A 26,357-nucleotide genomic window follows, 5' to 3' on the forward strand; every position below is an offset into this window, starting at 1 on the left:
CACACACAGCAAATAAAGCTATGATCCTAGCATAATACCTGCTAGGAGGAAAGGGAGGATGGATTATCGCGGGAAGAGGAAGGAAGGGGATGGGGAACACAAGGAACATGAGGGACAAGGAGAGAGCGAGAGTGAAGCAATTACCCCAGGAGTTGCTAAAGCCTTTCATCCCCAAACTGTCACAACGCACACACCAATACAGTACGTATGCAGTCCCATTTTTTTTCTCTCCTCCAAGCCTGTGTCCTGCATACAAACTCAACATCTGCACACACACATGGTCAGACGTCTTACTTTATCACACACACACGACTCAGAGAACGCTCTTCAAACAAATGCACTGTTGATTAAATATTGAAGAGTGCCGGCCTGAGCTTAACTGAGCCAAGATACAATTCCTCTTATGGATTTCCACAGAAGAGAAGAAGGACAGAGAGAGCTGAAATCAGCAGGCCAGCAAAAATATATATCAACACAAACCCCATACTTACATAAAAGCGTTATATTAACATTTTCCAAGATGGCTGCAAACTACCTAACTGGTGCACACTCAGATACGAAGTAGATGACCTGTGACCTTCTTAACTCATGAGGAAAAGCAGTCTAGAGTTTAACAAGGTTGCTTTCTTTAGATACATCATTGATCCAACACTGCCATCTAGCGTTATCAGTGAGGTTGGAGGATGCTCCTGTGGTGAGTGGACAGGCAGCCACAAGAGGGCGACATAAACACACGGCGACGTCTTTTAATGCGTTCTCGTCTAACAATTGGATGATAACAACACGTAAAACATTAAATATACACAAATAGCAGCAAAAGGCTTCAATCTCTGACAGATTTGCATAAATGTAAAGCCTATCAAACGATGGATGTTGATTTTCAAAGGTGGTGATCAGCCAGAGAGGCGATCTGTATATCAGCTACAGATTTTTTTTATTATTATTTGACTTGTGATGAGTGAAATAATTATAGAGGTGAATTTACAGTGAGGGTCGAATATAATTACTGAGAAAATTAGCACAATTTTTCATTCAATTACACATTTGATGGACTTTTTTGATGGATAAATTGGTGAAGCAACACATGTAGATAGTTAATAATACTCCTAGGCAAATATTCTTTATCCTCTATGAGGAGTGACACAAAAAGACAGGATTGACATATAACACAAGTTTCCAATGAGCTAAATGAGAACCTTCGATGAAAATCTAAACTATCCAGACTTCCCTTTGGGTATTTTTCATTGATGATGAAAGGCTAGAATGAGGAACAGTCACATTGAGATTCCATTTAGTCAAATCAGACAAAGCATGATGAAACAATAATGTGACAGTGACACTAGATTTCGTTGGAAGTAGGGGAGGAATCTGAAAGTGATGACGACAAAGGAAGTCTGGCCTGATGTGCGAGGCTGGCTACACGTACTGATACAGATAACGTGTTAGCAAAATTAGTATGACGTGATATATTCTATATATATATACCTCCAAAAAGTACTTTGGAAGCGCGCATCAAAATGGTTAGCCTTCACATTAATCAGTCTCCAAAAAGCTTGGTCCTTAGTCTGGTTCTTAAAGTATTCTTTTTAAATGAGTGACTCAACTCTAGGAGGAAGATTGCAACTAATTACAATAAAAATTGTCTCATGTTTTTCCATTTTATTATTTTGTATTGAGAAATAAATATTTACAGCAATATAAGGTAAATCAAGTTTATTTAAATGTATATTTAAAAGCAGATTAAATGTAGAAATTAGATGAAAAAAAATATTCAGAAGTACTTTTGGAAAATTAACTAAAATTGAATCTACTAATGAGAAATAAAGTGCGGGGGGACCACAACAAAAGGGTGTGATATCGGTTTCATATTTGGTATTTGGAAATCCCTGCGGTCAGTAGAATATAAAACGGCTGTGCAATGAGAAGTCAAGACATGTTCCACGAGAGCAGGCGGTCAAGGCAAGAGTAATCTCGACGCAACATGCCCAACATGTGTAAGTCAGTGATGAATGTTTCCTGAATTTTCTTCCTCTTTTGCCATTCATTCATGATTTTCTTGTGCTTCCACATTAGACATGCAAATTCTCGCGGTGGGCTTGCTGGCTTTTCTAGTACTGCGAGCCAATGGAGCTCCGTTGACAGAAGCGACCACCGTCTTGCCATCAAATGACACCTCAAGTGAGGAGGAAACGGAGCCCTCTGACCTGCTGACCTCTGCTCATGTTTGGGACTCGGTTCTGGGTACCGCTAAAGAACACCGGAAAGCTGTAAGTAGAAATTCAGAAAGCACCTTCATTGTCTTCTTCTGGCTGTAAGACTTATCTGACTTGTGACTAATTTCAATTTCAGTTTGATGATGAATTCCAAAACAATGTCGAGTTTCATTTACTGGATCACTACACAGCACCTCAGTTTCCAGCAAACTGCCCCAGCTCCAACTTCAGCAAGGTAAGAACCAGAAACGGAAAACCACCAGAGTTGGGAAAAAATACAGACACTGACACTTTCCATAATTGTTTGCTAGCATCGGCTTGACTTTTATGCGTAGATTGAATAGATATTTGTTTTGTAACTGACCTAGATTTTTTTTTTTCTCTCGTCTCCAGGAGGCTTGCCTGCACAGACTGGCCCAAGGTCTGTCCACCTACATAATTCTTCTCAAGCACGTGGAGAAGGAATATCCCAACAGTCAAATTCTGTCTGAGGCCAAACACTACTCTGAACTCCTGCTCTACAAGATCAAACAAAAGGTTGGCCAGTGTGACAATTTACGGATAGAAAATAATTTTGCTGTTACAATAATACCTATTTTGACATGCTTACTCTTGTCCGGCAGATGAAAAAACCAGAAGAGGTCACAGGCATGGGTCGCAAAGAGGAAGAGAGCCTAGTGAAGTCACTATACCACCCCGATGCTTTCCACAGAAAGATGACGGCGCACAACATCCTGCGGAAGCTCTACATCTTCATTGTTGACGGCAAGAGGGCGCTGAGCCGCAAAGAACGGCGAAGGGAAAAACTTGCCAAGGTTGCCATGTATACTTTATTGCGCTAGTCACGTCCGCCACTGAAGCCCGTCAGAAAAGTGGGCCAAAACATGAAGTGAATTCAGGAAGTTCTTGTATCTGCACTGACGTGTTGTAACCCACTGACGGATTGATGATGTATTTGTTTTTGAATGACGCACTGAGTTTTTTTTTTATTCTGTAGATAACATATTTATTGCTCACTCAAAAAAGCCATTGTGAGTCTAAGACCTTATTTATTGCAAACAGTAATATGAATTATTTAAAGAGGATATTTATTACATTTTGTTCTAATACTTGAAGGCATGGTAATTTATTATTTATTTTAAACTGAATGTATTTTTAAATCATGAATAAAAATGTATTTGCTTACTTCTGAATTGAACTGCTTGATTTATAACACTTTGGCAGGTGTCTTTTGAGAATTTCACCTTTTAGATTGAACTACTGAAATCTTTTTTTCACGAGATTCAAATATATTGTAAATATATTTGCAAAACTGAAATACAGTAAGGACACTTATGGGCTTTCCTGTTAGACATTTATTGACAAAAACATGGAACAGACTTCAAGACAATGTCGTAACAATAACAAATAAATATCTCAGACCAAATTGACACTTCATATACTGACATTGACTTTCAGAGCAAAATGTGGACAACTAAATGTTCAATGCATGATGGTCGTCGTGGTCTTCGGGTGGAGGTTGTTGATGCAGGGGCACGTCATCCTTCTTCAACCCCAAAGTAAACTGAAACGAAGCAAAAACAGGCAACGATACATACTATGTCATTGTTGTTTTTTTACTTAATCTGCCATTTTATTTAAGCTTCTCTTTCTACATATTATTTACCAAACACAAGCGATACATTAACTGTATTACAATAATAATTTATTATACCCAAATGGATTATACATAAATAGGTTATGCTTATGCTACAATAAAGGTAAATGAAAAATGAATACAAAAAGGGCAGTTTATCTACCTCAATTACATCTTAGAAAACAGGTTGACTGAAACGGTTGTCATTCAATAAAATAAATAAAATAAAATAAATAAATAAATAAGCATACGTACGTTTGAAGAGAAAGCCAGCCGCCCGACCAAAATGAAGCAATTGTTTTCTTTTTCAAATTGCAGCCTTTGCGGTTTGAAAATTGCAGTTTATCACATTGCAACGTCGACTTGAATTCCATTAATCGCTCAGTTTTAATGCACAGACAGACACATGAGAGAAAATGCTGACACAGAAGCAGTGGATGACGCAAATCAATGTTGCCACTCGTCAGCAGTTCACTCGAATGATGCCAACAATTCAGTGGTATATTTCCACACGCATGCATTGCAACACCAGACATTTGCCCTTTGATATCAGTTTAACAGTAAACGCTCATCATCAAATATTTATTTGGCATGAGATGAGTTAATTTTGGGGGGGGAAATGTTTTAAATGTGTCATACCCCAAGACTGAAGGCTCCGGCATTCCTGGATCTGCTCCTCGTTTGAAGCCTGTTAAATGAAACAAAATAAATTATTAGAACAAATAAACATGAGTTGGATATAATAAGTGTGTGTGGCATTTGAATTTTTTTTATTTTGGCCTTGAGACAGCATCAGTCAGGTTCGAAAAAAAATAAAGGATTCGAACAGGAAATTTGTTTCCCACGCTTCCATTCAGTGATTTATTTATTAGCAGTGAGAACACACCACAATTGTGCAACCCTTCAAGCGATAACATCTCTAAACTGTCCAAATGAGGGGAATTGCTAAGTGACATTGGAAGTAACAAAATGATGACATAAGTTTCCGATGTGACAATTGGAAAATTTTCGACCGGATGAGGAGTCACAACGAGAACGTTTGAACTTCCCAGTCAGTAAACGAAAACACACGTTTAACATCGACTAAAAAACAGGACAGTCAAAATCAGGTTAAGGGTCAACACGCTAATGCTAACTAGCTGCAACCAGCGTGTTTTAAAGCAACTGACTAATTTCACGCCTTTTATACTGACCCAAGTACAGCACTGTTGGAATAAACCCCCATCGGATGATGAATTGTCCACACTGGAACAGTTGCTGCAGCCGCTGTTTGGTCTCTTTACTTAATTTTGCCATTTTTGCCGGAGGTTTTTGCAGCGTGATACCACGGAGTGCAACCAAAGACACGGAAGCGGAAATGAGCCATGACAGAAACGAACAGGAAGTCTAGCTTTGTGTCGCCGTCTTGTGGATGGAAGAGGTAACTGCGTGTTTCAGAACATTTTCTATTTAGTATTTTTGTATCTAAATAAAGAAATAAACTACCAAGACGTTACATGTTAAGTTAATTCCTTTTTTTTTTTTGCATTAATAGAGTAGTTTTCAGTCAGCAAAGACAAATTTGAGTCAAAAGAAACACTTTATTTCCAGAAGCAATGAGCTGCACATCCTCGGACATATAAAAAGGCCAGTAAAAACATCTTAAGAACAACAATATGATGTACAGCAAAAGCAGAACCAGTCACAATTTGTAAACTGACACTGAAACACATCGATTGTCCATTCAAATTATGTACACCAAACCGTTAATAGCACACAGACGACAGTTTACACTGGGGATGGAGGTGACCTTAGTGTGAGCATGATGATGTGATGCAGGTGGGTTGACTTGGAACAAAAAGAAACAGACTGCAGAAATACTACAAACATCTGGCATGGTGGCTAGATGAGGTATTAAAATAATCCACAGGTTTTCTTAGACATATGTAACACACCTTCTTTTGGGATTGGTACCTGTGAGAGTTACTCCTTTATAAATATGTAATTAGCCTCTCAAGTGCAAACCCTGATACTTCATAGCCCTCTCACCAGAGTCAAAAACATCATTGCACTAATTATATTGAGGTTTCATTTTGTTCAAGAGAGGGCACGTTGATGTTTTTGCTCATCAGAACAATACTGACTGGAAATATTAAGAATGGAACGCTTACGGTTTCCATACTTGTTAGGGAAGAATGTGGATTTTTTTGTTTTTTCTTCATAAAAATATCTCTTCCTGGACCAAAGTCAGACGGACCACAACGTTTAGGTTTAAATATATTCGTCTAAACACTGAAGGTACGGTTTGTATTGCTATGAGGAAGGAGCAAAGAAAATTGTTCTTTTTGAATCCGGAGGTTTACATTTTCATTCAATCAACAGCTTTTATGCACACACACAAAAAAAAAAGAAAAACCACTCACCCACACACATCTCCTTCCATGGGGGGGGTCAAGGTAAAGGTGAATGTATGGAAAAGGCATGCAAAGGCAACACATGCCAATTCATTTCCAAATACTTTGACACACAGTGGTTAGTGATGAGCTTTAAATGTATATATTGTCAGAGGGTTGTAAATTTGTTCCTGACATGGCAGTGGTTTACAATGAGTCGAAGAAAGTGACTTCAAGAAAGAACAACACCACAGTGGAGCGAAGGAAAAAAAATGTTCGTGGTCCCTAGTGGTTGGCATGGCTTACAGCTCCAGGTGACTGGTGCAGAATCACAGGATCAGATCCAAAGGTTCATCATAAAACCATTTCAAAGGTCCGAGCCAAGGTGCACGCTGATACTCGGCGAACGTTGCGTGTGGTTTAAATAGCCCGTCCCTTCCTCCTGCAGGCTGCAAGAATAAGTGCCAGATTCTGGGGCAGTGTGGTTGCCAGGGGGTGGGGTGGTACCGGCGGCTACCTGCTCAAAAGAGCGAGAGAACACGGCGCTGGCAGTGCGGGTCAAGCTGGTGAGAGCTCCTGCTTTGGGCACAGACTGGCTCGAAGTGAGCGTGAGACGTTTGACGGACGTCTCCACGTTCTCGCTAGCCGCTCGACCGATCGGGAGCGGGCTGGATTCTTTGTCCTTGCTGCTGCGCCCGCCCAGACGGTACTTCTTGATGGCCTTTGCCCCCAGGTTTAACGTGGTCACGCTATTGCTGATGATGATGGTGGGTGGGTTTGTGTCAGGCGCCATCCCGCCTTCGTCCGCCTCCGAAATATCCATCAGCTCATCCGGGGAACCCAGATCCACTGCGTCTGTGGTAGTCACAAAGAGAGACAAGCGGAGTTAACCAAGGGGACAAAACCCATTTGCCATTCAGCCCATTAAATTCTGTTCAAATCTTCTACATTAATGTGCCATTACACTGACTGGCCTGATTTGGTTAAAATTGAACAGTCATGGGGCTGCAGGGCAAACGTATGACAGTCTTCCAGCAGGTGGCGCCATCACCACAGCCTGAGAGATGATTGATGTCTCGCAACCTGCTGTCAAGACTTATTTTAGATTCCCACCACCAACAAAATGTCATCTCTAAAGTGGTTTATCGGTGAGGGAGTGAAATGTTAAGTTCCAAAAGAGGCAGGTGAGGACAGTGTTGAGGGTGTAAGCCTAGGAAACATCACAAAGGGAAAGTGAAGAAGGCAAGACATTCAATTAGTCACTCAAAAAAAAACAAGTCCTTCTGCATCCTAAGCCGCTAATAATTTGTAGTGCAACAGAACAACAATGAAAAGCAAGGAAACAGAAATGCAGGTTACTGTATCCAATGCTCCGATTCATCAGTCATGAAAAGGTTTGCGCTAAATTAAGACCTGCATATCTTTGTCCAGCTTCTGTCTAATAAAAAGTGTCCAAGTGCAACCCAGGAGTGCTGTCGAGGAGGCACAAAATTTGCATTTGATGTCGCTAAATAATATACAGCTGTGAGGAGGACTGTTTGCTTGCTTTGTCATGAGTTGAAGGAAGAATAACGGCGGATTGTGAGGAAGTCTGAGCCACGGGGGACAGAGTGAGTCAAAAAGGTGAAAAAAAGGGCTGGTTAAAAAGCGGGGAAGAATCATCAAGGTTTTTTCAGACCACGACGCCCCCACTGACAGTTACCTAGGTTACCCCAGGATTGGGGCAAGGGGAAGGAAGAACTTAGTGCTGGCTCCTCCCTATGGAGGCCGACCCAGAACTCTCATTTTCCAGCATTCGCCTCACAGACTTCTGCCTCCTGACCTCCTGCCCCCGCGTGCTGGACTCATGACTTCGGGGTTCCGGGCTGACATCGGAGGCACCTCCCAAAGTTTCGCCGTCCGGGTAGGAGCGCGCTCGCAGGGATTCTCCGTTGGGCATTCGCTCGCTGCTCACGCCCGTCACACTGATATCGGGGATGGCCACGCCCCCCGGCGCGGCCTCACTGTCTACACTCACCTCCTGGGACTCTGCTGGTCAGGCACAGGAAGGTTTGCACAACACACAAACATCCATGTCATGCACACGCATGAAAAAGGCACACATGACCCAAAACATAATTAAAGCAATAACAAAGATCCAAATAAAAAATATGACACAAAATATGATCATTTGGATGGAAATGTATGAATATCACAATGATAGAAACCATCCAGAGGTTTCACCCTGGTTCCCCACACTCATCTCATGCATCTCACCGTGTCGTTTCCAGCGGTGCCCCCTGATGGAGAGCGACGTGACAGCATTCCGAGAGATCCTGGAAGCGGTGGGTGTGATCTCCACCTGGATGCTACGTGCACCCTCCTTGGTGTTGCTTTTCAGAGCCGCGCCCTTCTGCGTCGACTTGATGGCGTTGCCCACCTGACCAAATACACGCATTGCCCCTTGCCATTTAGAATCATCACAAAAGCATGATTGACAAATTGACCAGTCCAGCCAAGCATGTGACTCTAATACAAATAATCTACACGCTAATCCTATTTCTCCTAAGAGAAAGTGTAAATTCTTAGAGGCCACCGCATTAAGAGTATTTACACGACTCTGTAGAAATCCTTAAAAGGAACATGGAGCAGCAGTAGCACAATCCAAAAGGTCACAATCCCGGGACAATGTGTCTTTTGTTCAAATGAGGGAGGAAACGTGCACTTGTTGGCCACTTCATTAGGTGTCATTCTCTCTTTTTAGCTAAAAATTATGTCTTTTCACAATTGTGGAGGAATGCACCCTGACTGGTGTAGTAATACTGCAAGCTTAGGTTCAATCTGCTTCCCCCTACGAGGATTACAGCTAAACAGAGCAGAGTGCAAAGCATGTAAATAATCTAGCGGGATTACGCACAGTTTGCAGTCTGACACGCCGAGCGACACAATGCAGCATAGTGTTCCGCGGATGATGCCAATATCCCGGCCAGCATGTGCGGCTAGCTTCACGTGTGACCAATGATTTAAGACCGGACTCACCAAGAGCGCTTCCGGGAACAACTCGAGCTGGGCCCGATACAGGACGTCATCCAAAGCTTTGGATCCGAGTTCCGCTTCTCCGTTACACCTAAACACAATTGAATATTAATCATCTGACTTTTGTATAAGAAACAGATTTCTCCACACGCAGCTTGTGACAGGTAATATGGTGACACATCTGAATAAATAAAAGAAAATGTAAACGGCCAAGGGAATGTGCGCCAACATAAACAGAGTGTAAAATAAATCATCTGTGTGTACACTCACAATGCGTAGTGTATCCCTGTGAGGAGCTGAACCAAGAACTCTGATGTAACCGTCATCCGTGTGCTAATACCTTTATAGCGCCGTATCTGTTGCCGCGGGTAACCACATATACACACTCTGGAGAATAGGCCGGAAGAAAATGGGAGAAGTTGAATCAACATTTTCATGGAATCGAAAATATTAAAAATGTTTGGACCTGGAGCTGATCTGACAGAGGGACTGGAGGGAAGTGGAGCTCATGTAGCTCAGAGCAGCGTTGTAGCACAGCAACAAGAAGGTCAGCACCTCAAATCTGCACAAAGAAAATAAATCAATGAATAAATAATAATAATAAAAATGAGACGATCATCACCTGTTTTGTGCGGTAAAATTTTCTCTCTGGAGGAGCGGCCCACTGTACACCACCCTGCTCAAGCCATGATTGGCGAGTGCCCCTTCCGTCAGCGCCATGGAGCCGATGGCGGACGGCTGAAAAAAAAAATAATCAAGACGCCATTTTTGTCTTTATAACATTCCTCCAAAAGCATTTTTTTTTTACATTAGCGTCTTACCTCGTGATACACCGAGGGTTTGGAGAGGGAAGGAACAGTGAAGGATAATACTTTACTCTGCCCATCTTTATCAACTATTTCCTGGGGGGGGAAGAAAAGACAAAGAACATCTGTGGGTTAGGAAAAGCAGAGGCAGTGTTGTCTATGTATGCACTATTCTGATAAGAGCTTGTACTTAAAATAAAAAAAAAACCTCCTGCCTAATGTGTGGCCAGCGTTTCTCTTCCATCTGTGCACACCTCAGGGTTTGCGTGCCCCCTGAGTGCTCGTTAATGTCAGCTCAATTATAAAGGAGCGTTGGAATCCGTGCGGAGTGACATGACCTATTCTGCTATGCAGACAGGAAGAGCTGCCGACATCTTCACGCAAATAACCACAGCTGCCAATACTGCTTTCTTATAAAGGCGACGTTGACTCGAGTTCAACCCAAATAGCAACACACACAGTCCCCCTACCAAATTGTAAATGCCCAGCAGCAGGGCCTCGATGCAGCCCGAGGTGTGCGGGTCTCTGGCCGCGCTGACGGACAGAAGGCTCCACAGGAGCTCTGGAAGGAACTGAAGAGTGAACCGCTGCAGCTGCGGCTCACCGCTCCGATAAAACTCAAATAACTGGTGACACACTGGCTCCAGCAGCTGAGGATGACACAAAACCAAAGTGACGGTTCAATGTCACCCCGAGAAATTGATGTCTTGAAGATATATTTGGAAAAAGCTTACGCCCCGTACTTCACTGTAATTCTCCCGGATGACTTTGTAGAGTGCCGGGACAAGGGCACCTTTGTCTTTAAGTGATGCAGCATAGGCTGACACGGCGCTGTCAGGCAAGGTCTGAAATACACAAAGTCAAGTGTGTCTGCATGTTTGTATCTTTGAGTGTGCAATTAAAATGTGTAGGAGGGTCAAAATTATTATTTCATACCTTATATTCTGACAGCCATTCCTCCACCACTCCTTGGTCCATAGCCAACATGTTCCTGCATCTGAAGAGGCGTCACCTCTACCTACACACACAAAAAAAAAATTGTTTAAAAAAAAACATACACAATTTAATAGACAATTTGTGCTCACCCAACTCAGAGTAAATCGAAATATTGCAGACTTTAATTTCACCCAGAACCTCCCTTGGGAAATACACATATGAAAATATAATAATACTTCAAGCCAAGGGGAGCAGCTTCAATAACTAATATCCCAACAATAGTCTTGTTGTAAAGCACACGTAGCTTTTGGCTCATGCCTCTGTCCCCAGCTACCCCGCAGTACTTTCCTTTCATAAAGCTAATAGCTTTATTTGGTATTATTTCACTGCGTGGCCCCTAAAAGGCAGCTGGGTGTCCATTTTTGGACTGCACCACTGATGAGAATGACAAATGCGGGGAGGGAGAGCCAGCGACTCATAAAAAGGAACCGGATTATGAGACAAAACAGCCTGCGTTTAGTGAAATGAGTGCATTGTGGCAGCGTGTTCTATCACACGTAATGAGAGTGCGGACATCTTGGGACTACGTGCTTTAATAGCAGGCAAACAAAATAAGGCTGTGATTAAAGCGTGACTCAGTCTTTTGAACAAAACACGATCCCTCCCGAGTAGGCTTTATTTTCCAACCGTTCTCTGGTGCAAATTATAGCTTTCGAATTAATGGAGAGAAAGAAAGTGCAGGGAAATTTAGTGGTACTTTTCCCATTTAAAAAAACAACAAGCCACAGTGGTGATTGAGAAAATTAATACTTGATGTACTGAAAAGAAGTGAAACTTGGCGGCTTGCCAATATACATATATAGTATTGTTACATTATCTGTCCACATGTTCTGCTGCACCGTTTGTGTTCAGATAGATGCTAATTGTTTGTCGTTGTGTTGTCGTGATACAGCGCTCGTAAAGCAAAGCAAAAAAAACACTGAATGATTGAGGACGCAAAACCCAGCCAACAAATCAGCCAATAAATCCAACGAAAGGAAATTGCTCCTTCTGTTAATATACTACCGACAACGCCCAGAAAGAAATTCTAATTCAACGGCTCGCTGATTACGCAACACTGAGTAATTATGTCATTGGCAAGCTATTTGTCCCTCCTGTCACCTTCTTAGAGACAAGGATCTCGACAAATATGAGTAGACCGATTGAAGGAAGCACACTAATAAAATCACTGAAACAAGTCGGAGAACGGCTAGATGAGGATCTTAATGTGTGGCCGAAAGGAATGAATAGAGAGAGAGAGAAAGAGCGCAGATCAATGGCAATGGCAATAAGAGTGGGAGATAATTGGACGTATGCCGAGATGATGGATGAAAGGAATGTGGAGCACGCCCAGGGGATCCATAAGGCAATTGAAGTGGGTCAATAAGAGAATTTCATTAGGACCTCCCAACAAGACTAATAGAAAGGCATGAGACAGAAATATGAACACTGAATAGGAATTAAGGATTTTTTTTTTTTTAAAGAATGCTTCAAGTTAACAGCTCGCCAGGAAGTGAGGAAGAATGTGTCAAGTAATCAGTGAGTGTGTTTATTCAGTGCCTGGTTTGAACAAACCTGTTCCTGTGAGCAAATTTGCAAGCAACCCACGCCTCTGTCCTTAACATCACACACGCACCAACATATGGCCACTGGCTCATCAGATGGATTATTTTTCAAAATCTGGTCAGCCCTACTTCTCATTTATTGAACCAAAAAGGGTGTGACGGTAGTAGCAGACCTCCTGTTTATTTCCTATGCATGTTGAAATGTGGACTAGAAAGCTTGAAATGAGGAACTAAAGAAAAAATAAGGAAATAATGAAGTGGGTGGTATCGGGAGTAGCAGAGCTGCCCCAGCTGCTTTTTCCTGTCGTACAGGCCAAGTTGCAAGATGAAACATGATTAGCACGATCATATCGGTCGAAAGTCCATTCATGATCTAAAAAGAAAAAAAAAAATTTGGATTGAGTCATTTTCTCCTCGACCAGCTGCGCTTAGAAGAAACAGGAAGTCAAACAATGTGACTTTACTAACGTGACTTTCCCCTTAAGTGAATAGATTTCCTATTCTTCCCTTCCTTAGGAATTGATTTTGAGCAGGTTACGTGGAGCTTGTAAGGAGTGGGAGCATTCACACAACCCACCCACTCGCCCATAAATCAGTTCAAGACAAAATAGACAGGTGGTGTGTATGTTTTTATGCTGCTATGGGAGATGGATGGATGGGGAGTGCTAACAGACAGGAAACCTCTTGCAGCAGCCTACGCTTCGAGGCTAGTGATGCATCATCACCCGACGTGATCCCTCTCTCTCTCTCTTTTTCCAACCACTCACTATTCCTTCAATAATCAAAGCGTACGTGGTTAGCTTGACAATAGTCTGCTCCGGTCAGAAATAGCTAATGAAATGACTGAATGTAGCTTTTCATTATCACCTTTATAGAAGATGAAGAGCGCCTTGATGAATTCAAACGCTGCATATTGCATAACTGGCTGTCAAAAAATATTAGCAGTCGTGACTGGTGAGAAATAAATGCTCGTGCTTATAATAAGGCTGCCTATAGTTGTTTGGATTTGTGCAAAGACACGGGAATCAGTTTTGACTGACACTTCGGTATTTGGAGTATTTTGTAAACTATGTTATGCAAATGAGAGTAGGATTGAGCAATGCATTGATTTTATCAATTTGATTTCTTTTTGAATAACTGATTTTTGGGAGAGTGTCAATAGTTCAAAACAATTTTACTAACACAACTGTTTATAAAAGCACTGCTACCAAGTGGTTTTCCAACGCCTCGAGCATTTGTTTGTGCGAGTAACTATAAAAAAAAAAAAAAAAAAAGGAACTGAATATTGCTAAAAGCATGGCGGCCGTGTTGCAAAAGCAGTGACTATGGACATGCTCTAAAATTTTGAATCAAGGTATGAAGCTCCAAACCACAAATCTTTTTCCCCAAGTCACCTTGACTCACCTGTAACAATTTCCCATGAAAAAAAATCTAGACAGACTTGGAAATGTAGAGCCATGCAATTTGACAGCTGGATTTATGATGCACATATTATTAATTTATTTAGTGTCTAGACAATTTCAGTACTTGTGCAAGATCACCCAGAGGCCTGTTTTGAAGAGATACATACATACAAAAAAAAAAAGTCTGTGCAATAGGGACACTTTCACATGAGATCTGAAAGCTACATCACATGATTCACATGATGCATGGACAGATTTAACAAGGCTTTACCCAGGCTGCCAGAGAACACACCCACGCAGCCTAAAACAAGAGTCCGGTGCAAAGTCTTTCTCCGTGGAAAAATGACACCACCGGTCTGATATAGTGGAAACATTCGCTGTACTGTAATTGCAAATGTGCATCTCAAATTACTCCAACTTGCAGATGACACACAAACCAAGACAAAATGTTTCCCGATGATCGCTTTGGTCGGCGTTGAAGTGCACAAGTCAGGTAGCAAAGATTAATCTCAGCCCGCCACATACTCTTAATCTTGCTGAATGACTTGGAACTGTCATGACGATTGTCCCTACAGGTTTGGCTAGTTTGCTAGCTCGGCTAAGGCGCAACAACAACTCAAGCGGGGTCAGGTTGTTTACTCACTTACCGGCATGCTATCAGTGAAGATCGTGCAAGTGTCGTCCTGCTGCGTTCCAAAATGAAATAAGCATCACTTCCCGACTGCTTGATTTCCTTCAGTAATGCAGTAGAGCCGCTTCTTCATCGTGGTTACTTTCCTCAGTCAAACCATCTTTAAGTGGGAGCTCTCAGACGCAACACAAGTGAAAGAACGAGCGGGCCAATGAGAGACGAATAGGAAGTCACATTGCCCCGCCCTCCGAATTTTTTTTAGCCAATCGAATTCTTGTGTTGGTAGTTTCCACGATCAATGTAGGTTGTAGCTGTCATTCGCGATCCCTCTCCAGACGCATGAGTGACCTGTCATGTATTTCAAATGAATGACTTTTAAAAGTATTGTGCTTCAATTTGTAAAGTTACAATTTCCATACAGCAAATATTGAACATTCCACGACGAGAACAATCTATTTGATTACTCTTAAAGCTGTTAAATGATGCATGGTAATTTGACTATGAATTTAGGAACAATAGAAAATAAATCATGCTTTCACAGTAATGGGAGATTAAACATTGTAATCATTTGTTTTTGTGCTCAGAAAAGATCGGCATCCTGTGATGTTCCCTTCATTTCAGGCCGGTGGTGTTAAAGCTTGATTATATTTAACCACGGGGATGTTAAAAATAACCATAACACATTTCTCTTGACCCAGGTAGTCTCTGCATAATAAATTTGCATAAAACGGGTGTCTACTGCTGCCTGGTGGTGATAAGCGGAAGTACAAAAACATGTACAATTGTTCAGTTTATTATTATAAGATGCATGTTGGAAGGCTTTGAAAATAGCAGTGGCAATGCAGGTATGAATAAATATCAGATTTTGACAGTGTAATAATCTTGCATATAATTTTAATTTGTTTATTGACCACGCTGGTAACACAAAATATGTTTGTTTATTTTAATGCACATTGTGCTGCTCATTCACAGAGGAACACCAGCTATCTGAGCTGCTTGGGTAAGGACCTCTTCAGCGTGTTGCCGATATTTCAATGACAACTCCTTCGCCCTACTCACTTCCTTCATGTTCTTTTCCAGGTTCTCATTAAGTCTTCCTTGCTCCTGGTAAGTCTCTGCGACCTTCTTCACCTGTTCAGCAATTTTATCCTTGCTCCGGAGTAGCCATCCAATCAGCTCTTGAAGGATGGCACCTTTAGATATGGCAGCCTTGCTGTTCTCAGAAGCACACTTCAGATCTTCTTGAGCTAACCGCAGAGTGGGAGGAATCAAGGCTCCGTCTGAATCCACAGGATCCACAGATAGAGAGAAGTCGTAGCCCTTCATCTTTAGTGAGACCTTGAATTTGTCTCCTTGGAGACCAATAATAAGAAGTTGAACCACAAAAAAGGCCTCATAATTTGAGTTCCCTAAAACTACTCACGGTTTTCTTCTCTGATCTTGCCCACGCAGTCAGATATAGTCAGATGGTCATTGTGTGTGAAGCCACAATTCTTCTGCAGGTTTCTGATGTGTCGAAGCATGGACTCATAACGTTCCTGCAACTCATTGAAGGTCTCGGCCACATCGGAAAACCTCAAATCTGGTTCTGGCACGCATACCCGTCTCATGACCAGTCTGCCTGTGTGTTGTGCATCTTGCAGAGAATCACAAAACCACACGTTCACCAGACAGGATGTGGTAATCTATTCTGAGTTAAGGATGACATACCCACGTTTACTGGTCGTGTTAGTCGAGCGGATTCAGCTCCATTTGATTCAGTTGGACTGGGCCGCAGGAGAGGCTGCCTCTGATAATGCAATCATGGAACTTTCCAGTTGTTATTGAATTTACTAAAGCCTAATTGGCAGATAATACATTGTAGCAGTTAAATGTATCACATACCTCGTTGTCGGAGTTTTCTTTTGGGAAACAGCAAGTGCAGAGGCAACGGAGCATTTTCTGTAATTCGTGCGTCTCCCAAAGTTTTGTTTTCGTGTGAATGATTTCAGACAATAGAGTCCACATTCCACATGACGTCAGCGTCATGCGACTCCTGCAAAATGTTCCTTATCTTTTTTTATTAGTGTAGTCAGGTGTGTACACACACCAGCACACCCTGTATTAAAGTAGAAATGCACAAAACTGGTTAAAAAGTATGTTTTTGACATAATTACATAACTATTTTATCTTTGCTAATTTATGATAATAACAGACTTGATAGAGAATGACATTTTATTACTTTTAATAATCTTTTAATTGGTTGTCTGTTTAAAAATTTGTAAAAAAAAAAAATGTTGTACACATTGCAAATTAAAATGACAACTGTAAAAAATGCATAGGCATTGACTCTATGAACAATACATGCTCAATTTCATGTAACATACATCAGTTAAAATATTAAGATCTTAATAATACTGAAGTTTGAAGTGATTACAGTACAGGATTTTTTTTCTTCTTTCCATCAAAAGGCACAAGCTGAAGCTGAAGATAACGGTGATGACTAATGAATACACAATTATTATAAAATTGCTTCTTAGCATTTTTGAAATTCCATGGAATGTGCTGCCGTTCATTTGGTCACATATCATTTCATAATATGGTCTTACTCATTAATTCCTAAAACTGCAAAGCGGTTGCTTATCCCCCCCGTCCCTCTCCTCCCTCGCCCTCTTCTTTCTCCCACTTCTCCTCGTCCTCTTCCTCTTCCTCTTCTTCCCCGCTCACCACCTCGCCCTCTGCCGCCTCTCAATGAAGCAAGCTGAGGTTTAAAGCTGCAGTTCTTCACGGCGTGTAGCAGGATGGAGTAAACGTCGTACGAGAACTTGGGCAGCATCTGATCTACTGTTTGACCTTTTTTTAGAAGATTGAGAACGCTGTGCACCATGCTCCCACTGAATAAGCTTAAAGAAACACACAGTGATAAATCATTTAAAAAAAAAGCTCTACAGTTTGATATGTTTTGTGTATGACTCATAGTTCCTCTTACTGTGACAAGTGGACTTCATTGAATGGCAGCAACAATAGCTGATTCAGACATTGCGCACTCCAGAGGCAGGCCTGCCATTGGCTGAAAGCGTGAGCCGCCGCGATATCCATGGCAAGTCTCGAAGACAAACGAATTTGATCCAGCTGACGAATCAAGCGGCGCTCGGACGAATTATCTTTTGGGACTGCAATCGTGAACCACAAAACAGATATTCAAGCAGCGCTATTTCATAAAAGTCAAATTACATTTATCACTTACCAGGAATTTTATAGTTTGACATTTGATTCTTCTCCAACAAAACCAGCTCTCCGTAAACCATTCCCAAAATCAAAGCCTGGAGGTGAAGCTGTGAAGGCTTTGGTGCAGCCTCCTGCAGCCAGAAGCTTGTGGCTGCAATGGGCAGATACATGGAGGCGGGAACCTGAGCCAACGCAGACGGATTCACCCGCAACACTTCGCAAATGGCATCACGTCGCATCACTCCAGAGACCTTGAGAGAAGAAGGTCATCAGCCCTTTTGACATTACTCAAGTATTAATCTTTCATCGTTACCTCACAGATAGCATTGACATGGAAATGTGATTTTAGCCGCTGTGCTTCCACTTGGATTCTCTTCAGGTTGAGGTTAAGCCGATCAATCTCCTCCACACATACGGGGGAGCCAGAGACTTGCCATGGGGTTGCAACGCTGGCTTGAGTTTCCCCACCTCTCTGGGTAAAACTGTCCTTCTCTACTTTCAATTGCTGGTAGCTGACAGGCTCCATTTGCTTCTCTTCGAGGAGTAATATCCCATAAATAGCTTGGCGAATAGGTGTGGCGCAACGGTGGCTGCTGGGTTGCCTGATGTTCTCCACCTGTGGGTTGAGGAGCACCCTGCGCATGACCAAAGCATCAATCACTAAGGCTGGCAAAAGTGCTCCTGTTGCAGCCGCTGACAAGCCCTTGGGTAATGTTTGATTGTGCCCTTCTGGAACCTTGAAATCAGTGAACCAACAATTAAAGGGGCTTTGAGGGGTCACATGGTACTCCTTCATAAGCGCCTTCAGTTGTGTACTGAGCTCACCACCGCTGTTAGCCCCCATGAGTCTCTTCACTTCAACCAAGGCCTGCGCCGGACTTGGGAAGGAAGATAGCCACCGAAGCAGAACGTCAACACGAGAAGAGGATGATTTATGGTTCCGCCGGTTGCCAGCTGTTCTATCAATCATATCGAGGAGTCTTTCGGCCTCTTTCGGACTAGCGTAATCATTACCAGCCAGGACAGCAAAGAGAGGCAGTAGCTCCGGATTCATTCCCCCATAAAAGCGGCAGAGACCCTGGGTGGTGTAGCACCGAGTTGGGATGTAGCGGTGAGTTGCTTTACCATTAAGGTTGGTCCAGTTGAAAAACTGCCATGGCATGTATCCACCTAGAATGAGACAAAAATACACATAATCAGTGAAGTACTATTTGACCCTCTGTAATTCTTTACTACCTGTTTGTACTCAGAGGGAATTATTTTACCTGGCAGATCAAAAATAAAAAAATCACTGTCATTGCTCAGGACTGGACACTTCCATTGGTGAGCCAAACAGGCAATGTCCCAGTCCGCCTCCGCAAGACTTTGGACCAAGGGTACCTTATTCTGACTTAGGACCTCAATGAAGACCTGCTTTGTTAGGATGGGGAGGACCGAGCCATTGCGGCCATAGGAGAGATTCTCTGCTTCTTTTATTTTGGACAGCAGACGTTGCTGCAGAGTGAGATATTTCTTGTTGCTGGGGTCAATCCCTGAAAAGAGTTGCGAGAAACGGTAAATACATGATAACAGGAATAGAGATTATAATCTGATTTTAAAGAATTTAATTTACCTCCATCCAGAATCACATATGGCTCAATATTACAGGCCCGCAGGGCAGAGACGAACTCAAGGACTAAGGATGCAAAGGCATCATATTCTCCTCCATGCTGTCGGTCCAAACCGTGCTTCAAGTAGAGATTGAAATACAAACTGCTGCCGTCGATGACCAGGCGGCTGTCTCTGAGTTTCACATCAAAAAGGAAATGTCGGTTTCCTTCCACAAAGGTAGTAAGACCATGAACTCCCATGGGATCTCAGGTTCTGTAAAGACAAGGTTTGAAAGTATTATATTTGTATGAATTTTTTATAGGAGATCACATCAGACCAATTCTTATATAAACTTTTGATGGACTGTCATTTTTGTGTGGACAAGTCTATGGAAATCAGAACAATATCAAGTGTGTACATTTTGGTTTCATTTGTGCATTAGTTTGTACAAAGCACATCACGACAGTAATCAATTAAAATTGCTTTGTAGACACTTTGTATTTCCAAATGTGCAAAGTAATGACTAATTTTCTCCTTTGTACCTCTGCACGCAGATTTTTTAAACTTTTTTCCACCCGAGTAATATTCCATACCTTTTTCTCTGTGAGGTGAATCTGCAGAAAACTCAGGTCTTCCTTGAAAAGAATTTAATTCCAGAGATGCACATTTAGTCTACTTTAAAGCTTGATTTATTTTCCACCCCACGTTGTATTTCCTTGTTTGTTTTGAAGCCTCTCCCTTTTCTTCTATTTTCTTTTTCCAGGTTTTGATTGGTGATGTTCGTTATCGCCCTCTAACGGACAAACAGCAGAATATCTCGAGCTGCCATCTCGCGGAACAACGCGAGATCCACTGACGTTAGCATGCGCGCTAGCCAGTTTTGTTCTGTCGTTTCATATTAATCAGTGGTTATTTTCGCAATGTCCGGTGCAACAAACATTGAATTTCCAGGAACAAGTCAGACCAGCTCCGGATTCACAGCACATCGGAAAAAAGACAGCAGTCCGTCAGCTTGGTTCTGGGAGAGCCCTGACACTTTGGCTCAGCTGGAGCTAGTGCGCCAGTGGCTCGGGAAGTACTACAAAAAGGTAGCTAGCTCGAAGCTAACAGGCTAGTCACCGCCTTCCTTCCTGTTAATTGTAAACAAAACAGCCCTCTGGGGTTAAAGTATGCATCGACATTTTCGTACACTGAATAACATGCAGATCTGGAAATCAAATTTCGCATCACTCCAATAAATCATGATTTTAATAGCTGGAGTGAAGGATATTGTAGAAACTGCGATTGTCAATCAATATGCCCTCCCTTAATTCATTAAATCTGTTTTGCATAGTCTTTGTTAGTAGATGCTCCATCATGTCAGGCACTGGCTGCTGTGACGTTGCAGCTCCTCCAGTTTCAAGAGGATGCATTTGGCAGACGAGTTCCAAATCCTCCCCGCAACAAACTACCCGTAAGACTCTAAAGTTTCTTTTTCTGCATTTATGCAAAACACTTTATGCATTGCCACTGTCTAAATGTATTTCTAGACACAGTGTTTCATGGACTTTCGGCCAGGAGGCGGACTCTGTCACATCCTCGGTTCCGCTTACAAGTTCAAATCTGAGCAAGGCTGGTAAGTCGCACCCACAAATTCTCTTTTTTTATATGAAAATAAATTCACAGACCTTCTCTTATTTCACAGGCGAAGGTTTGACTTGCAGAATCCATCAAGGAATGAAAGGAATGTTGAAATGTTTGATATGATCGAAAGAACATTATTTCAGGTAATGACACACTTGAGTATAATATCCTAAAAAACAACAAATGTGAATTTTTTTGTGTGTGTGTCAACAGCAAAACTGTTTGTCACATCCGGTGGTTTATTTGGACCCTTCACTGGATCAAGAGCTGGCTAGCAGAATTAGTGGTGTTGTTACAAAGCACCAGGTAAAGTGATTTGGCGCTAAAAGGTTGGAGCCAAGTCATGATCTCATTTATGCTGCTTTTGATTTTTATCCATGCAGGGCACACTTAGTGTGGACAGAAGCCTGGCCAGTCACCACATATATCCATTGCCCTCTGCCACAGAGGAAGGTGGGTCAAACGTATGAAATAAATGCCAGATAGAATTTTATTTAATTATAATATCTGCATTCCAGATGAGTGGATGCGGCCTGTCATGCGAAAACAAAGCCACATCCTGGTGCATTGGGGCATGCACCCCGACAGGTATTAATTCGAGCATGCATCCGATTCTCAAACAAAAACCTTCACCGTTATCCCCCCCCCCCCCTTCCATCTTTCTAGTTATGACAGCTGGTTGCCCTCGAGTGATGTCATCGGAGATGTTGAGGAGCCTCCTCATCCAGAAAAACCGTGGAGGGTGAGCGTTTTTTTTTTTTTTTTAATGTATTATGCGGTTATGATGTCATTCCACTTCCATAAATGACCCAATAGGTCCACGCCGGTTATGTTCTGGACACTGATGTTTTCAACGAGTGGATGAACGAGGAAGACTATTGTGTCAACGAAAGGAACCTGCCTCTTGTTCTCCGACCACGCATACGCCTTCGAGAAGACCAGGTTTGGTTTTGTTTCGTGCCCGTGAAAGAAAACGACTCGACGGACATTACCTAAACGTCTCTTTTCGATTCCCCACTGCAGGACATGAAGTCCACTCCCTTCAAAAAGAGAAGACGCTCTCCATCTCCGCTCTCCACTGACGCTAGGAAGAAAGGAAAGAAGGGGTGTGTTCCAAAAATTCAAATTTAATCCTGTTAGGTGTTGTTGTGCTCCAGTTCAATGATTAACTTGTGAATATTGACATGAAGGAGGCGACGTGGACAGCAGGAGGAAGAGCCAGAAGAGGACTTGACCAAAGATATGGAGGACCCCACTCCTGTTCCAAACATGGAGGAGATCGTTTTACCCAAAATTGGTAACATATATTGTGTGCAGTAAATTTTACATGCAATTTGATGATATCGTTATTGTGTCTTTTGCAGTCAACTTTAAAAAGGACAGTGAGAACACACCTGTCAAAGGAGGCATCATGGCTGACCTGGGTAAAAAATTAATCAATTATAATAATTTAATATTTATAATAGATGTGACATTTGCACCATCCTTTGTTTTTTTTTTCTCTCTTAGATGACCAGGAAGATGATTTTACAGGAAGGGTAATTATGATTATACATATGGTACTCATTTTTTTTCTAAGCACAAACTAAATGTTCTCAAATGTGGATTCTAATCCAGGATGACGATGAGGGACGAGTGGAGATCCCTCGCCTATTAGAGGGAGAAGACAACGTCACTGAACAAACCCATCACATCATAATCCCGAGTTACACGTCTTGGTTTAATAACAACAGGTGACCAAATCAATTTTGTGCGTCCTAATCGTTTCCATTTTACCGACGCCGAATCACTTTTTTTGTCAGTATCCACGCAATAGAGAAACGCGCCCTGCCCGAATTCTTCAACGGAAAGAACAAGTCAAAATCACCCGAAGTGTGAGCGACGCATACCGAACAAACTGTCAAGAATGTTTTTTAAATATTAAGAGTGTTATCTGTGCACGTTGCAGCTACCTGGCCTACCGGAATTTCATGATTGACACGTACCGGCTCAACCCCCAGGAATACCTCAGCTCAACGTCCTGCCGGCGCAATCTCACCGGCGACGTTTGTTCCATCTTGAGGTAAACGTACAGTATGCGTGTGCTATCTTCAAAAATAATTGTGTGTCCATTGTTGTGTTCAGGCTGCACGCGTTCCTCGAGCAATGGGGTCTGATTAACTACCAGGTGGACGCAGAGAGCAGACCCCTCCCCATGGGACCCCCGCCCACTCCTCATTTTAACGTACTGGCAGACACACCCACCGGGCTGGCCCCCTTACAACACAAACCACTACAGGTAAAATTCACAGAAGAGTGGACATCACCTTCCTCGGAATTAATTGTCAAAACTCATGACTGCAGGTGACAGCGTCGCAGCACATGTTGTGCTTCCCGGAGAAGAGCAGAGAGAAGCCTTCCGATTGCCAGAATTTCGGATTGCGCATGGACGTTTACACCAAGAAGCACCCAAAGGTCTCGGCGGAAAACACGCTGAAGTGTTTTTAATGTTTCCTCATTGTATTTTATTATGATGTCTTTTCCCTGTCTGATTTTTTTATCTTAGACAAAGGGAGCTTGCGCTGGACGGGAATGGACGGAGCAAGAGACGCTTTTATTGTTGGAGGTAGGTCGAGTCCATTTTTAGGATTCATCATTGTGGTTGAATTTGTTTTTTGGGTTTTGCCAGGCCTTGGAGGTCTATCGGGACGACTGGAATAAAGTATCAGAGCACGTGGGCTCCAGAACGCAGGACGACTGCATCCTCCACTTCCTCCGCCTGCCCATCGAGGACCCGTATCTGGAGGATTCGTCCGCTTCCCTCGGACCGCTGGCGTACCAGCCCGTGCCCTTCAGCCAATCCGAGAACCCCGTGATGAGCACCGTAGCCTTCCTGGCCTCGGTGGTGGATCCGCGGGTCGCCTCGGCCGCTGCGAAAGCTGCACTGGGTGAGGACGTGAGCCAAAACCCGTTTGCGTGCTTTCAACTTGAAATTAAAGATTGGATTTGTGTACAGAGGAATTTTCACAAGTCCAGGAAGAGTCTTTGAATGGAATGAAATTAACCGGTGAGACTCGAGTCCGATATGTGTGTTGAAACCATTGATGTCTATTTTACAAATGTTATTTTCACCTTGCAGACTCAATGGATGCTTCACAAGTGCAGCTGAGCACCATTTCACATCAAGTAGATGACCAGCACACAAATGATTATTATTTTTAATTCTTCCTTCTGATGTTGACTGATGTTGGTCCTATCCCAGGTTGCTGTCAATGCTGATGGGCTCCTGGTGGAATCCATAGTGCCCAAAATGGAAGGAGTCAAACGAGAGAATGCGGAGGAAAGCGATGGAATTCATATCGGTATAATATCCGCGCTTTAACCAGGTTCAATACGAGATACATATGTCATATATGTCATTGTCACGCTTTTACAGGTAACGAGGATGACGGCATGCAGCGTCAGGAGGGAGAAGGGGATGATGGCGGAGCAGTGATGGAGCTGGATCTAGTAGAGAGCACTGTTACCACGGCAGCAGCGGCCGCTTTGGCCTCCGCTGCCACAAAAGCCAAGGTGAAGGCCCACCCTTGGATTTTTGGTAAACATTGGCTCTTCAGTCTCTACAAAACATGTCCTTTGCACTTGACTCAGCACTTGGCAGCAGTAGAGGAGAGAAAGATCAAATCTCTGGTGGCTTTGTTGGTGGAGACCCAAATGAAGAAGCTGGAGATTAAACTGAGGCACTTTGAAGAACTGGAGACCATCATGGACCGGGAGAAAGAGGCTGTGAGCGAATTAGATGTTTTTCCATCTCGTATGCATTTTCGGATTTGAGCTCATCAGATGTTTGTTGGCTTGTTTTGAAGTTGGAGCAGCAGCGGCAACAGCTTCTTACAGAGAGGCAGTCCTTCCATACCGAGCAGCTCAAACAGGCGGAGATCAAGCTTCACCAGCAGAGGGAGCTGCAGGGCCAGTCAGGATTCACTTTGCAGCATTCGGGTCAGGAGGCGACGATTTGAATTATTTTTCGGTCCTGTTCGTTTCGAACTCAGACTCTATTTTGGTTTCTTCAGGTCAGCCTGTGGCCAATCGGATCACTCCTAGTGGAGGACAAATGCAGGCGATGGCCCCCCGCCACCCCGGAGCACCTAATGGCATGTGTGAGCATTCGTTACTCGCTGGTTCAAAAGGTCGTCGTCACCTCCACCACGCTCTAAGCGATTTTGTCGTTGTTACAGATCCGTCCTCGCAGACTGATGCCATGACCGCAGCTCAGCCCGGCCTTCCGGCGTCTAGTCACAGCTGAACAGACCGGCACTTCAAATTCGACACAAATAAAGTGCGCTTGATTAAAAAAAACCATGTTGATGATCAAAACCTTCCCGCTAGTTCTATTTGTAGACTGGATGCTGTGTGCATGCGTGTGTGTGTGTTTGGCGAGTGGCTCATTCAGTCGAGTTCAAAGCATTAAAAAGTCTGTGAAATATTTGTGTCCATGAGTTGAAGAATCTTCAGATTTATCTGGACTCATTAAAGTTGTTTTTATAAGTTATCAACTTGTCGTCGTGTCTAATTTATAGAAAAATGCCCGGATCACATAAGATGTGCTTATTTATGTGTATGAGTGCAAATCTTGTGTGTGCATGTGTGTGTCGCAGATGCAATTTCGTTCTGCTCTGTTTGGCAGAGCATCAGTGAGTATTTTTTCTCTTTCACTCTGCAGCTTTGCTTGCCCATATCTGCATGCCATCTCTCCCTTTTTGCCAGGTTCTCATCATGGAACAGTTTCCCACTCCATTGTTGAGAGTCAGCATTTGAAGTTTTGCTTTGTGTGTTTGATTACAATTGATGGGGAAAAGTGGGACACTCCACTCTGAGGGATTTGAATCAATTGCCTCCCAATTAGGGAATTGGATTGCAATTTGTTCATTTGGAAGAGAGGAGAAACATTTGATTTACATCCATAGCTTCCATGAGAGGGCTGCTGCTATTAAGCATTATTGTTATTATTATTATTATTATTATTATTATTATTATTATTATTAATTATTATTATTATTATTATTATTATTATTATTATTATTATTATTATTATTATTATTATTATTATTAAAACCAAAACGGAGGGGTACCTATTCTAAGTTAAAAATGACATTTTTTCACCTCTACCGCTAGATGGCGCCCGCGTAATTGGAATGACGATTTTTGCCTTAATTCGAAGGTGTCAAAACCAAAACGGAGGGGTAACTATTCTAAGTTAAAAATGACATTTTTCACTTCTACCGCTAGATGGCGCCCGCGCAATACGAATGACGATTTTTGCCTTAATTCGAAGGTGTCAA

At 42.6% G+C, this 26,357-nt stretch overlaps 6 protein-coding genes across 11 annotated transcripts; 2 read left to right on the top strand and 4 right to left on the bottom strand.

Moving 5' to 3' along the window:
• Positions 1-1,920: 1,920 nt before the first annotated feature.
• Positions 1,921-3,351, top strand: il6 (interleukin 6 (interferon, beta 2)). The gene is made up of 5 exons (XM_088365460.1): positions 1,921-1,994; positions 2,074-2,267; positions 2,350-2,448; positions 2,607-2,750; positions 2,837-3,351. Exons 1-5 carry the CDS (start codon positions 1,982-1,984, stop codon positions 3,053-3,055), a joined length of 669 nt encoding a protein of 222 aa, XP_088221586.1. The 5' UTR covers positions 1,921-1,981; the 3' UTR covers positions 3,056-3,351.
• Positions 3,352-3,553: 202 nt separating this feature from the next.
• Positions 3,554-5,217, bottom strand: tomm7 (translocase of outer mitochondrial membrane 7 homolog (yeast)). Its single transcript, XM_088365461.1, has 3 exons — positions 5,043-5,217; positions 4,489-4,537; positions 3,554-3,777 (listed from the first exon to the last, which is right to left on the bottom strand). The coding sequence occupies exons 1-3, from the start codon at positions 5,143-5,145 to the stop codon at positions 3,762-3,764; spliced, it is 168 nt and encodes a 55-aa protein (XP_088221587.1). The 5' UTR covers positions 5,146-5,217; the 3' UTR covers positions 3,554-3,761.
• Positions 5,218-5,409: 192 nt separating this feature from the next.
• hycc1 (hyccin PI4KA lipid kinase complex subunit 1) lies at positions 5,410-14,795 on the bottom strand. Of its 6 annotated transcripts, XM_088365459.1 has the most exons (13): positions 14,633-14,795; positions 10,979-11,060; positions 10,786-10,887; positions 10,513-10,692; positions 10,058-10,138; positions 9,859-9,974; positions 9,703-9,798; positions 9,507-9,623; positions 9,240-9,327; positions 8,478-8,640; positions 7,994-8,252; positions 7,924-7,961; positions 5,410-7,076 (listed from the first exon to the last, which is right to left on the bottom strand). In XM_088365459.1, the coding sequence occupies exons 2-13, from the start codon at positions 11,027-11,029 to the stop codon at positions 6,589-6,591; spliced, it is 1,779 nt and encodes a 592-aa protein (XP_088221585.1). In that variant the 5' UTR covers positions 11,030-11,060; positions 14,633-14,795; the 3' UTR covers positions 5,410-6,588. The 6 variants fall into 6 exon arrangements, with proteins under 6 accessions (XP_088221585.1, XP_088221580.1, XP_088221579.1 ...); XM_088365458.1 differs by having other exon boundaries at positions 6,928-7,076; positions 7,924-8,252; XM_088365457.1 differs by having other exon boundaries at positions 6,928-7,076; positions 7,924-8,249; positions 10,777-10,887.
• Positions 14,796-15,395: 600 nt separating this feature from the next.
• Positions 15,396-16,652, bottom strand: LOC148379898 (uncharacterized). The gene is made up of 4 exons (XM_088365522.1): positions 16,501-16,652; positions 16,327-16,405; positions 16,040-16,252; positions 15,396-15,968 (listed from the first exon to the last, which is right to left on the bottom strand). The coding sequence occupies exons 1-4, from the start codon at positions 16,642-16,644 to the stop codon at positions 15,583-15,585; spliced, it is 822 nt and encodes a 273-aa protein (XP_088221648.1). The 5' UTR covers positions 16,645-16,652; the 3' UTR covers positions 15,396-15,582.
• A 190-nt stretch (positions 16,653-16,842) lies between these two features.
• aste1b (asteroid structure-specific endonuclease 1b) lies at positions 16,843-20,496 on the bottom strand. Its single transcript, XM_088365521.1, has 7 exons — positions 20,007-20,496; positions 19,436-19,686; positions 19,089-19,355; positions 18,137-18,993; positions 17,843-18,074; positions 17,585-17,768; positions 16,843-17,498 (listed from the first exon to the last, which is right to left on the bottom strand). Exons 2-7 carry the CDS (start codon positions 19,671-19,673, stop codon positions 17,201-17,203), a joined length of 2,076 nt encoding a protein of 691 aa, XP_088221647.1. The 5' UTR covers positions 19,674-19,686; positions 20,007-20,496; the 3' UTR covers positions 16,843-17,200.
• smarcc1b (SWI/SNF related BAF chromatin remodeling complex subunit C1b) lies at positions 20,220-25,567 on the top strand. The gene is made up of 28 exons (XM_088365520.1): positions 20,220-20,501; positions 20,747-20,866; positions 20,943-21,028; positions 21,098-21,179; positions 21,250-21,342; positions 21,420-21,489; positions 21,555-21,624; positions 21,703-21,778; positions 21,853-21,978; positions 22,060-22,142; positions 22,227-22,333; positions 22,401-22,460; positions 22,546-22,574; positions 22,654-22,769; positions 22,839-22,910; positions 22,985-23,098; positions 23,161-23,314; positions 23,380-23,490; positions 23,582-23,641; positions 23,705-23,963; positions 24,032-24,082; positions 24,155-24,201; positions 24,278-24,377; positions 24,452-24,588; positions 24,667-24,801; positions 24,882-25,014; positions 25,089-25,175; positions 25,254-25,567. The coding sequence occupies exons 1-28, from the start codon at positions 20,334-20,336 to the stop codon at positions 25,319-25,321; spliced, it is 2,814 nt and encodes a 937-aa protein (XP_088221646.1). The 5' UTR covers positions 20,220-20,333; the 3' UTR covers positions 25,322-25,567.
• Positions 25,568-26,357: the final 790 nt, after the last annotated feature.

The sequence above is a fragment of the Syngnathus floridae genome, chromosome 21 (genome assembly GCF_059516105.1).
Source record: "Syngnathus floridae isolate MCC-2025c chromosome 21, RoL_Sflo_1.0, whole genome shotgun sequence".
Classification (NCBI taxonomy): Eukaryota; Metazoa; Chordata; class Actinopteri; order Syngnathiformes; family Syngnathidae; genus Syngnathus; species Syngnathus floridae.

Coding starts and splice junctions, on each gene's coding strand:
- il6 (XM_088365460.1), top strand. Junction 2,449..2,606: donor CCAGCTCCAACTTCAGCAAG/GTAAGAACCAGA, acceptor TCTCGTCTCCAG/GAGGCTTGCCTGCACAGACT. Junction 2,751..2,836: donor TCTACAAGATCAAACAAAAG/GTTGGCCAGTGT, acceptor CTTGTCCGGCAG/ATGAAAAAACCAGAAGAGGT.
- tomm7 (XM_088365461.1), bottom strand. CDS start 5,145: ATGGCAAAATTAAGTAAAGAGACCAAACAGCGGCTGCAGCAACTGTTC. Junction 4,538..5,042: donor TCCAACAGTGCTGTACTTGG/GTCAGTATAAAA, acceptor TTCATTTAACAG/GCTTCAAACGAGGAGCAGAT.
- hycc1 (XM_088365459.1), bottom strand. CDS start 11,029: ATGTTGGCTATGGACCAAGGAGTGGTGGAGGAATGGCTGTCAGAATAT. Junction 8,641..9,239: donor TGTTCCCGGAAGCGCTCTTG/GTGAGTCCGGTC, acceptor GTATTTGGTCAG/GTGGGCAACGCCATCAAGTC. Junction 8,253..8,477: donor GCACCGCTGGAAACGACACG/GTGAGATGCATG, acceptor GTGCCTGACCAG/CAGAGTCCCAGGAGGTGAGT.
- LOC148379898 (XM_088365522.1), bottom strand. CDS start 16,644: ATGACGCTGACGTCATGTGGAATGTGGACTCTATTGTCTGAAATCATT. Junction 16,406..16,500: donor AAGAAAACTCCGACAACGAG/GTATGTGATACA, acceptor TTGCATTATCAG/AGGCAGCCTCTCCTGCGGCC. Junction 16,253..16,326: donor AACACGACCAGTAAACGTGG/GTATGTCATCCT, acceptor ATTCTCTGCAAG/ATGCACAACACACAGGCAGA.
- aste1b (XM_088365521.1), bottom strand. CDS start 19,673: ATGGGAGTTCATGGTCTTACTACCTTTGTGGAAGGAAACCGACATTTC. Junction 18,994..19,088: donor TTTTATTTTTGATCTGCCAG/GTAAAATAATTC, acceptor GTCTCATTCTAG/GTGGATACATGCCATGGCAG. Junction 17,499..17,584: donor AATGAAGTCCACTTGTCACA/GTAAGAGGAACT, acceptor TGTTTCTTTAAG/CTTATTCAGTGGGAGCATGG.
- smarcc1b (XM_088365520.1), top strand. CDS start 20,334: ATGTCCGGTGCAACAAACATTGAATTTCCAGGAACAAGTCAGACCAGC. Junction 21,180..21,249: donor TCGAAAGAACATTATTTCAG/GTAATGACACAC, acceptor GTGTGTCAACAG/CAAAACTGTTTGTCACATCC. Junction 21,779..21,852: donor ATCCAGAAAAACCGTGGAGG/GTGAGCGTTTTT, acceptor ATGACCCAATAG/GTCCACGCCGGTTATGTTCT.